This window comes from Macaca nemestrina, chromosome 12, assembly GCF_043159975.1.
Source record: "Macaca nemestrina isolate mMacNem1 chromosome 12, mMacNem.hap1, whole genome shotgun sequence".
In the NCBI taxonomy this organism is placed as follows: Eukaryota; Metazoa; Chordata; class Mammalia; order Primates; family Cercopithecidae; genus Macaca; species Macaca nemestrina.
Genome location: NC_092136.1, coordinates 4,846,415 through 4,858,111, shown reverse-complemented (window position 1 = coordinate 4,858,111; position 11,697 = coordinate 4,846,415). Strand labels below are relative to the sequence as shown.

The 11,697-nt window shown below is 59.9% G+C and overlaps 1 protein-coding gene across 1 annotated transcript; it reads right to left on the bottom strand.

Annotated features, from left to right (window-relative positions):
- Positions 1-686: 686 nt before the first annotated feature.
- On the bottom strand, positions 687-10,990 carry LOC105469730 (fibroblast growth factor 3). Its single transcript, XM_011721178.2, has 3 exons — positions 10,288-10,990; positions 8,012-8,115; positions 687-1,419 (listed from the first exon to the last, which is right to left on the bottom strand). Exons 1-3 carry the CDS (start codon positions 10,505-10,507, stop codon positions 1,024-1,026), a joined length of 720 nt encoding a protein of 239 aa, XP_011719480.1. The 5' UTR covers positions 10,508-10,990; the 3' UTR covers positions 687-1,023.
- Positions 10,991-11,697: the final 707 nt, after the last annotated feature.

Below are 11,697 nucleotides of genomic sequence, written 5' to 3'. Positions count from 1 at the left end.
TTCTCTGAGCCTCACCTTCTCAGGTAAAGATGGGGTGCACAGGTCCCAAGAGCAGGTTGTAAGGATAAAGGAAGTTTCTGTGCTGCCTGACCTGATACAGTTGCTCTAAAGAGTCCCTGGAGAAGCGCACAGCTTCCAGAGGAAGGAGCTTTTTAGAGTTTTAGAAGAGTAAACCTCTCTCTCTCTCTCTCCACACGCACATACACATACATGCACAGACACACACACATCACACATTCAGACACACCCAGAAACATACACACACATACATGTCCACACACAGGCATGCACTAACACAAGAACACACATACCCACATGTGCACTCACGCTTTCATAAATACACGATCCTTCTCTCCATGCACACACACGATGCACACACACGATGCACACACGATGCACACACACGATGCACACACGATGCACACACACGATGCACACACACGATGCACACACATGCACAAACATGCCTTAGCATGTTTCCATCCATCCAAAAAAATCATAACTTTCTAAAACCAGGGGACTGAAGTGCACCTTTAGCCTGATCTCTGGGAATACCGTCTTCCTCTTAAAGCCTCAGCTGACGCAGGCTGGTGCCAGCGCGGATTCTGCTGTGCTCAAAGCAAGCACGTTCCAGTAAAGGCGGCAAGTGCTCCTCAGCCTGCATTACCATCTACCAAACGACAGAGTAGAATAAAATACTTTAATGTTTTGATGACACAAAGCCCCACGCTGCCCTGCTGCTCCTGGGAGGCTCCTCGGTCTGCCAGGGCTGGCACTCAGGCCCTTCCCTGCGAGCTTCTTGCCACACAGACCCACAAATGCCCTGCATTGCCGGCACCCCCCTCTGAGCTCCGACTTGGGCCCTCTTCAGTTCCCATTGGACCCTGATCTGAGCTGGCTCTGGAAATAGCTGAGAACTCAGAGGCAGGACGCAGGGGCAAGTGCTCAAGGAGGACAGTCAGAGTCGAGAGGCTGCCACACCAAGACGTTGCCAGGAGCTCTGGCGGTGGCCACCAGGCCCAGCTAGTGCGCACTGGCCTCCAGCTGGGAGCCCAGTCTTGGGGCCTGAACGTGCGAGGGCTCCAGGCCACCCAGGCTCTGCTTCTGCCGCCGCCGTCGGGGCTGGACCCCCTTACCAGGGGGTCTAGGCAGCCCACCCTGCAGCTGCCGCACCATCTCGTGGTCCCTGTGGTCCAGCACGCGGGGCAGGAACAGGGAGGACTTCTGCGTGCGGCGGGTCTTGAAGCCCCTGCGGGGCCGGCCCTTGCCGTTCACAGACACGTACCACAGTCTCTCCGCGCTGGGCTGCCGCCGGGCCCCAGGCGTACTAGACACCGTCCGGTACAGCCGGGAGGCGTATGTGTTATAGCCCAGCTCGTGGATCCGCTCCACAAACTCGCACTCGGCGCTGTAGTGCTCCTGCGGGGATGAGATGTCACGGTCAGTGGCCCGGGGAGACTGCGCCAGCGTCAGGGCCCAGGGCTGCCCGATGCCTCCCTCCCCTCCTTTGAGGCTAATCGGTCCAGTGCCAAACCCCAGCGCACTCTCAGCCAGCCACACCTTTGCCTAGGCCTTGCCCTCTGCCCGGCATGCCCTTCCTCCCCTGTGTGCCTGGTGAACTTGGCCTTCTGCCCAAAGGTCACCTTCTCTCAAAGCTGTGCTAAACAACTCCCAGCTCCAGCCTCTGTCCCCCGTCTGAGGGCGCTGACCCAGCACAGGGATGTGTAGGGCTATCTGTGGAGCAGAGACCGGGCCAGCCAACCTAGGTGCCCTGGGGGTCTGCTGGCAGCGTGGACGTCAGCAAGGACTGGGCATTTGGACAAAGGAAGATGACAGCACCCAGATCGCTTTTAAAGAAACTACAGAGGCCGGTTGAGGTGTCTCATGCCTGTAATCCCAGCACATTGGGAGGCTGAGGCGGGTGAATCACCTGAGGTCAGGAGTTCGAGACCAGCCTGCCCAACATGGCAAAACTGTCTCTACTAAAAATATAAAAAATTAGCCAGGCGTGGTGGCACGCGCCTGTAATCCTGCTACTCAGGAGGCTGAGGCGGGAGCATCTCTTGAACCCAGGAGGCAGAGGCTGCAGTGAGCAGAGATTGTGCTGCTGCACTCCAGTCTGGGTGACAAGAGCAAAACTCTGACTCAAAAGAAAAAAAAAAAAAAAGAAAAGAAATTGCAGAAAAGAAAAAAGAAGAAAGAATATGAAAAGCAGGAAGGGAAGGGGACACAGCCAGGTTTCATGAGCCCAGACTCTCCGTTAAACGCTGCACTCAGGGGTCCCAGCTGGGGTCACTGACCCCTGAGCAGCACTCTGAAGCTGGAGGGTCCGGCCTTGCAGGTTGAAGAGGTTACAATACAGAGCAGGGGCCAGGGCCTGGCATGAGGCACGTGCTCAATCAATGCCACAGATACTGCTGTTCTTAGGATGAGAGCAGAAGCTGGGGTGTCCCACCACAAGCAGGACAGAGAGGACACTGCTTTGTCATCAGAGATTAATGGGATCCTTGTCAGGCCCCGGGTGCAGTGGGGGAAGGGCAGAAGGGACCCTGCCCTCTCAAAGGCACAGTGAAGCTCTGAACTGAAGGAGCTTACACCAACATCCCCAAGGCCTGGCCATGGGAGGTTCCCTGAGGGGGTGCCTCATGGGGCCTTCTTAGTCTGTGGGATAGGGAATGGGTGGGTATGCCTTATGCAGACCCACTGGGCTTCAGTCCCAGCTACAGACGGGTGGCAACGTCTAGGGCCACCTCCCTAAGGGGGTGACTGAGAGGAGCTGCTCCCTCCAAACCAGAAAGGGTGGTAAGAGGTGGAAGCAGCAGGTGAAAAGTAGACAGCAGGATCTCGCCTTCCTCCTGGGGACTGGCCACAGGGAGGAGTCGGAGGCCCTCATGGTCTGTCCCCATCTAGGGTGTGGTGTCCCATGGGAGAGAGGGAGAGTGGCAATGGCCTCCGGGGCTCCCAGGCTGGACCCAGCAGTATCTGACCCGGCAGGACCTCAGGGAACAAGATACTTCAAGCACCCCAACCTCTTTTCTAGCGACATGAAAGCCCAGAGCAGGGAAGGGTGGAAGGCTTGACCTGGTGGTAGGGGCTGCCTCTTCCCATGACCCAAAGCCCCCCTGCTCTCCAGCCCTCTTGGAGCCCCAGGGCCCCCTGGGTCACAGTATGGATGTTACTGTCCAAGACCAGTCTCCATGTTTATAGATGTGGAAACTGAGGCCCGGGGTGGTGCCAGGCCCTACATCACAGGGGGATAGAACAGTATCTGATCTGTGCCTGACCCCACATAGCCTGGGGCTCAGGGGCTATCTGGGAATGAGCGGGTGGGCTCAAGGCCGACTTCCCCACCCCACGCACTGGGTACGCCATGTTAGTGTCTGGCTCCAAGTCCAGACTGTGAGAAGCTCAGGGCAGGACCCAAGCTTCCCCACGTCCCTCGATCCTGCAGCAGGTGCGTCCTCTCAGGGCCAGAGAGGCCAGGCGGTAGGCTTTCTCTTTGCAGGGCCACTTGGGGGGTGGGCCACTGACGGACACGTGCCTGTGAGCCTCAGGTGGCGGGGGCTCAGGCCCTCCTGAGGTGGGAGATTGGGGGCAGTGTAGATCACTCGCTGACACGAGGTAGGGCACCTGGGGCGGCCGAGATGACCAAGGCAGAAGGTGTGTCGGCTCAGGGATCGGGGCCGTAGACTCCAGAGCTGCTGCAGTTGGGACTTGCCGTGACAACGCTTTCCAATGTGCGTCCTGACACTGCCATCCCACCAGACCTGGTCCCACAGGCCCCTCCCCCAGGACCGCTCCCACCCCATGAGGGGTGGGGAGGAAGCAGACTCCAAAGCCACTTTGTTGAGGAGGTAGCTTCTGAAGTGAGCTGGAAGGGCGGAGTGGGCACTTTTTAGTGGGCATTTTCTGGAGGAGGGCATTCCAGGCAGTGAGGGTGTGGCGTGAGCAGCATAGATGGCTTGGGAGTTGAGGGAGCTTCCGGAGGCTGGAGGAGGCTCACCCTTTGGATGACAGCCACACTGGGAGCAGGTGGCACCTGGGCTGCTGCTCTGTGGGTGGAGGTAAGGTGCCTGTGGGATGCCTGGGTGTGATGGGAGTCCTCAGAAGCCATGAAATGGGCTGATTTGCTTTTTTAGGAAGCCCCCTTAACATGTACCTAGCAGAGTGCAACACACAGTAAGTTCCCAGGACACTGACTGGTGAATGAAGAACTGAATGTCAGATGAGTGGGTGGATGGATGGATGGGTGGATGGGTGGATGGCTGGCTGGCTGGGTGGATGGATGGATAGCTGGATGGATGGATGGATGGATGGATGGATGGATGGATGGATGGATGGATAGGTGGCTGGATGGATGGGTGGATGGATGGATGGATGGATGGATGGATGGATGGATGGATGGGTGGATGGGTGAAAGGATGGAAGGAAGGAGGGACAATGGATGGATGGACAGGTGAATGGGTAGATGGACAGATGAACAGATGGAAGCATGGATGGAAAGAAGGATGAAAGAAAGGAAAGAAGGAAGGAAGGAGAGGTGTATGGACAGATGGGTGAAGAGAATGAAGGAAGGAGAAGGAAGGAAGGAAAGAAGGAAGGAAGGAGGAAAGGAGGGAAGGAGGGATGGAGGGAGGGAGGGAGAGAGGGAGGGAAAGAAGGAAGGAAGGAAGGAAGGAAGGAAGGAAGGAAGGAAGGAAGGAAGATGAAAGGATGGCTTGACAAACAGATGGACTGGAGGTGGGAGAGGCTGGAGCGGTGATCCAGGTGGGAAGTGAGGAGCCTGCCTTATAAGGTGTGGTCTCGGGGATGAGGCAGAGGGAGGTGAGGTGCGTGGGCTGAAGAGATGCAGGGGCATGGTCTGAGGTCTAGGGATGGGCTGAACAGCAGGAGGGGTCTACCGTGACTCCCAGCCCACTCTGGGTGAGAGTGAGTGGCCGGTGGGGCAATGATTAAGATGGGGAGTCGGGGAGCTGCTGAGTTCGGTTGGAGAGTCTGAGCCAGCAGGATGCTGTGGGAGGGTGGTCTATACCTCAGAAGGGAGGTCAGGACCAGACCCAGGAGTGTCGGGGTGCAGTGCTCACTGGCCCAGAAGAATAAGCTGGCCCAAGGGCAAGCATGCTGCCAGCAAAGTCCAGGGAGCCCCATGGCGGGACAGCACTCCTAAGCAAGCTGGCCACATGCAGGACTGTGGTACCAGGTGGCAGGTGGCAGGCAATGGGATTGGCATTCAGGCTACTATGCCTCTCAGGTTGTCTTCAGGGCAGTGGGAACTTCTCCACTGGGCACTCTGGAAAGTTCCACACCCTCCAACCAGACTGCTTGACTACCCCCAGCCTCAGCATCCCTTGTGGGGCTAGGAGCCTCTGTCCACCCTTCTCAAAGCCAGACTGCGAGCTCTCAGGCATGAAAGCCCCAGGTGGGCTCTGAACCACTGGGACCCCCTCATGTCATGCTTTATTCTGTCTCCCCAAATCCTGGGTCCCCTATGGCAGAAGCTGGCACCATGAGGGCCCCTGCTCCCAGACACAGCTTCCAGGACACTGATGAATGGACTGAATGTCAGACGGATGGGTGGATGGATGGATGGGTGAGTGGATGGGTGAATGGGTGGATGGATGGGTGGATGAGTGGATGGGTGGATGAATGGGTGGATGGATGGATGGGTGAGTGGATGGGTGGATGGATGGATGGATGGGTGAGTGGATGGGTGAATGGGTGGATGGATGGGTGGATGAGTGGATGGGTGGATGAATGGGTGGATGGGTGGATGGATGGATGGGTGAGTGGATGGGTGGATGGATGGATGGATGGGTAAGTGGATGGGTGAATGGGTGGATGGATGGGTGGATGAGTGGATGGGTGGATGAATGGGTGGATGGGTGGATGGATGGATGGGTGAGTGGATGGGTGGATGGATGGATGGATGGATGAGTGGATGGGTGAATGGGTGGATGGATGGATGGGTGAGTGGATTGGTGAATGGGTGGATGGATGGGTGGATGAGTGGATGGGTGAATGGGTGGATGGATGGGTGGATGAGTGGATGGGTGGATGAATGGGTGGATGGGTGGATGGATGGATGGGTGAGTGGATGGGTGGATGGATGGATGGATGGATGAGTGGATGGGTGAATGGGTGGATGGATGGATGGGTGAGTGGATGGGTGAATGGGTGGATGGATGGGTGAGTGGATGGGTGAATGGGTGGATGGATGGGTGGATGAGTGGATGGGTGAATGGGTGGATGGATGGGTGGATGAATGGATGGGTGAATGGGTGGATGGATGGATGGGTGAGTGGATGGGTGAATGGGTGGATAGATGGGTGGATGAGTGGATGGGTGAGTGGATGGGTGAATGGGTGAATGGGTGGATGGATGGGTGGATGAGTGGATGGGTGGATGAATGGGTGGATGGGTGGATGGATGAGTGGATGGGTGAATGGGTGGATGGATGGGTGGATGAGTGGATGGGTGAATGGGTGGATGGATGGGTGGGTGAGTGGATGGGTGAATGGGTGGATGGATGGGTGGATGAGTGGATGGGTGGATGGATGGGTGGATGAGTGGATGGGTGAATGGGTGGATGGATGGATGGGTGAGTGGATGGGTGAATGGGTGGATGGATGGGTGGATGGGTGGATGGATGGGTGGATGAGTGGATGGGTGGATGAATGGGTGGATGGGTGGATGGATGAGTGGATGGGTGAATGGGTGGATGGATGGGTGGATGAGTGGATGGGTGGATGGATGGGTGGATGGGTGGATGGATGGATGGGTGAGTGGATGGGTGGATGGATGGATGGATGGGTGAGTGGATGGATGAATGGGTGGATGGATGGGTGGATGAGTGGATGGGTGGATGAATGGGTGGATGGGTGGATGGATGGATGGGTGAGTGGATGGGTGGGTGGATGGATGGATGGGTGGATGAGTGGATGGGTGAATGGATGGATGGATGGATGGATGGGTGGATGGGTGAATGGGTGGATGGATGGGTGGATGAGTGGATGGGTGGATGAATGGGTGGATGGGTGGATGGATGAGTGGATGGGTGAATGGGTGGGAGGAAGGAGGGAGTGGCCTCTGGACCAGAGAAAATGAAGGGGTGCATTCCAGCTTTCTGGACCTTCCTTTATCAAAACGGCTAAAAATGTGTGATGAAATCATCGGCTTATGTGAGAGGGAGCTGCGCGGTGTGTCCTCTGTGCGCAGGACTGAGCAGAGAGCTCACTGCAGGGAGATCGTCCTCGGGCCGCGTCGGCTAGACTACTTGTGGATGGAAAACCTCTCATTGCCCAAGGAAGTATCAGCCAAATTGCATGTAATGACTAGTCGGAGGTAGCAAATTTCCCCGTTACATGTATTTTACTCCGTGTATTCCCCACCCCTACCCCTTATGAGGAGGGGCACTGCCATACCCGCAGAGTAAGGAGACCCTTTTTGGTTACACGGAGGCCCAGGCAGTAAATAGACTGTGTCCCAAGCCTGGGCTCCAAGGCTCCTGTGTGCCCGGGACATGGGTGCCATCTCCCTTCCCCTCCTAGGCTTCAGCTCTCACCTTTCCACCCTTGGAGGGAACCTGCAGAGCTGGCCCAGCGCCCTCCTCCCCATGCTCCCAGGAGAGCTCTGGCTGCCCCAAGGAACACTCCCAGGTTGCCTTGGGTCCATTTATTTTGGTGGAAATTTGGGGGACAATCACTTCCCTGCTCTCAGCTACTCTCAAGGGAGGATGGTAGTGATGACGAGGATGGGAGGAACCTTTGCTAACCTGGCATTCTCTAGATTCCAGGTCTGCCAGGGCGAGGCTCCAGGTCACTCACGGAGCAGCCTCTAACAGACACAGCCAAAGATCACTGGGCGCGGAGCCCTGCGCCACGGTCTGTTCCCAGCTCGGGTCCCATGTACCTGAGCAAAGCGTTCTACTGCCCACATCCCCCATCTTCTGGTGTGATGTGCAGGCCAGACCACTACTCCCACAGCGCCCACCCACGGGACAGCCTGGACTCACCGAAGCATAGAGTCGTCCCCTCTTGTTCATGGCCAGGTACCGCCCGGAGAAGAGACCCCTGATGGCCACAATGCCCACCTCCACTGCCGTTATCTCCAGAATACCTGGAAGAAATGAGAGGTGCCTCACTCCCACCGCCCCCCACAGAGCCACGGATCGGGCGGCTGATGCCCAGCTGGCCTTGCCCAAAGCCACACCCCGGGCTCAGGGCTGGGGAGGGTAGCACACAACCCACAGGTCACAGAGTGAGTGGACGTTCAGGGAGGGAGAAGTCACCAGACAGGAGGCAGAGAAGGAGACCTCAGGGAAGGTTGTCCTTATTCAAACCTGGGAGGGAAACGATGCAATTAACATTCCCACCCGCTGACGCTGCCCGCAGGATGGTTTCCATTCCAACCTCACAACATCTTGCCAGGTGCCTTCATCATCCGACAGACAAGCAAGTGGAGACCACTATGGCTGGGTGACTGTCAGGCCCCTGCACATGTGCCTGAGCGAGAAATCAAGCCCTCGCGGCAGTCATGAGAGTCTGAGCTCTGGGACTGCACGGTCCCCAATACCTGCGCCAGACAGCGGGAAAGCTGGGCCCTGATGAGCCAGGCTGGTAATAAAACCCACTGACAACAACACACAGGGTGCCTGCCACCTAAATCCTTCTGGCCGTAGACCTGGCGGGAGATCATTGTACCTGGCAGGGCAGGAAGCCGGTTTAGACCCTGGAGCCCGCAGAGGGAAGCTGGGTGGGTCTCACCCACTCGCCAGGGAGAAGAAAGTTTAAATCTCCCCTCCCGCCTTTCCTTCTGGATACACGAGTGCAGTAGCGGAGGCTGGGGGCGGGGGACTGCATCAAAGGCCGGGGTCACTGTCTCCCAACAGAGGCTGCGAAGGGATTGGGGCGACTGCCTGCACCCTCTCCAGGGGATGCCTCTCAGGACCGCGCTCCTGGCACGCGGTCCGAGCACGGCCGCGGTCGCCACCGGGCTTTTGCTCCAGCCCAGGGCTGCTACGGTGCAGGCTGCGAGCCTCCCGCCTTCCCAGTGCGCAGGCTGGGCGGCCTCGGCGGTGACCGCCCGGGGGGACCAACGAAGCCAGAGTCTCGACGCAGGACGAGCACCAAGAAGTTTGGATGCTGTGCGACTCGAGGGGGAGCCTGGCTTTGGAGAGAACCGGGGTGTCTTTGTGAGACGAGTTCGGCACACTCGGACCCCCTGGCAACAGCTGGTGCCCACCGTGCGGCTCCGGAGGCGCGTGTCCCCAGGGCGCCCTCACAGGGCTACGGCTTTCCTGGAGGAAGTCGCGGTTTACTGCAGCCGCCACCTTCAATCCCCCGCACCGCTTCCTGAGCCCGGGGCCGGAGCCGAGCGCCGCGCGGCGCACGCGAGGACCACTGTGGTCTTGACTGCCCTCCCACCCTCCCCACGCGGTCCTCCCGGGCCTTGAGCTCCGCTATCCTGCTCCTTAAAGGGCTCGGCGCGGGCCTCAGGTCCCTGTGACCAGAGGAGCCTAACCGTGTTGCCCGGCGGACTCCCGCGGTGAGCGCAGCCCGGGCCGCGGGTCCTGCGTGCTGCGGGGGGAGGGTGTGTGTCTGCACCCCCAGGTAGGGGAGGACTCCGCTCCGCGCTCCTGATCCGCGCGTCCCGACGGCGAGAGCCCCCACCCGCCCGTCGCTGTGCAGCCAGGGAGGAGGCGGGGGAGGTGCAGATTCCAGCGCGGGGAATAACTGTCGGAGGCGGCCGCGGCTGGGGAACCGAGCTCCGCAGGGCAAGAGTCCTCCGCTCAGAGGCAGCGGCTGGGGCGGCCACCTGGGCAGCCGCGAGCGGGGAGGGCGGAGGGGACGGCGGGGCGTCCAGGGGTCGGCAGGAGGAGGAGAAGTCGTCAAAATAATAAAGAGGATGATAAATGCCTTGTCCGGCTCCTTTTCTCCGACACATTCAAAGGGCTTAAACTTGTCAGAGCTGCCCAAAGCAGCAGAGCCGGGAGCCCAGGGGTCGCCTAGCTCGCGTCCCCTCAGACCAGCGGGCTGAATCGGGGACGGACTGACAGCCGCCGTCGCCCTCTTCGGACGTGAACGCCCATCCCCCCGAGTTCTGCTCGGACCCCAGCGCGAGCTCTTCTCCCGGACGTGTAGGGCGAGGAGGACACCCTGGCAGTCGCCTTCTGGCAGCGGGAAGCAACCGGTCTTTTCCCGGACACCCTGAGCGCACCGTGCCTTCTCCCGGGCCCGACCCTCCCCGGCTCCGCTTCCCCCGCGGGGTCCCGCAGCGTCGGGCACTCACTGTAGGCGCTGTTCTCCAGGCTGCCGTTGACGCGGCCGCTCGGGTGCAGCTGGAGGTGGTACTTCGTGGCGCAGTAGAGCTTGCGGCGCCGGGGCGCCCCACCAAGGTGCTCGTAGACGCCGCCGCGGCCGCCAGCATCGCGCCGCAACCGAGCCCCAGGACCCGCTGCGGGCCAGCCCGGCTCCAGCAGGCTGAGCAGCAGCAGCCAGATTAGGCCCATCGTGGCATCGCGCCCACCCCGCGGCGGCGGCGGCTGCAGGCGAGCGCGGCGCCCATGGAAGGGGCGGCAGCCGGGCCGCGGCGAGGTGCTCGGAGCGGGCTCCCGCGCTTGGCGATGCTGACTTCGGCTTCGCGGGAAAGGTGGGGGAAGAAGGGGAAAGGGTGGGCGAGAGAGAGAAAGAGAGGGAGAGTGGGAGAGGGAGAGGGAGAGAGCGATCGCGAGTCCCTTTAATTTCCACCCAGGAGCAATGAAATTTCCGTTGCTGCGCAAAGCGCTGAAAGAAAGGACGGTTCGGCAACAAAAGGCCGACGTGGTCCCCAGGCGGAGGCGCGGGAGGGGCGGGAGGCCGGCGGGTGGGGAGCCCCGCGGAGCTCGGGGTTCGGGCCGGGCGCCGCCTGCATACACTCGCCCCCAGCGCAGGGCCGTCGAGCCACGGCTCCGCTCCGCAGCGCGCCCCACGCCCCCGAACGCCCTCCCGGCTCTGAAAGGTCCCTTCCCCGCCCCTCCCCCCGCCCCCTCCCCCAGACCAATTATGTCTCCGAAAATTATAGACCGAGGCCTTGAGGCGGCCGCCCCAGGCCCTGTCACCCCCTCCCGCTCCCCATCAATCCCCCTGCACAATGGGGCCGCCGCCAATGACTGATGTCCGTGAAAACAACTTGCGGGGAAGTCGAGCTGACAAACGCCCATTAAAGGCGGCGCATAATGAAGGGCACTGCGGAGGGCGGCGGTGCGAAGGCTCCGGGGCGAGGGCACGCGTGGGGAGCCCGGGGTTTGTGTCTGCGCTCGGCGCTTCCTGCAGGAGCAGCGGTGCCGTCCTCAGCCTTGCAAGGCGCGGGCGGGAAGGGACTGGAGATGCTATCTTCTGTTGCGCACCCCAACCGGGCACCCGGAGTGGTGGGGTTAGGGCAGGCCTCGGAGGATCCCGTCCCTGTGGCAGTCCAGAGAGGGTCCTGGAGAGGCAGGAGGAGGGACGCGAGAGCCAGAGAAGTGGACGCAGACAGAGAGCCCTAGAGAGAAAGAGATGCAGATAGAGAAAAACGGAGAAGGAAAGGACAGGAAAGACATGGAAAATGTGAATGACAGAGATTGGCCAAAGAGAGGAGGCAGGGGAGACGGAAAGAAGACAGAGCGGCGGAGAACACCCGGAGAAAAGCACAGGGAGTCTGGCAGCCACAGCGGGACGGTGA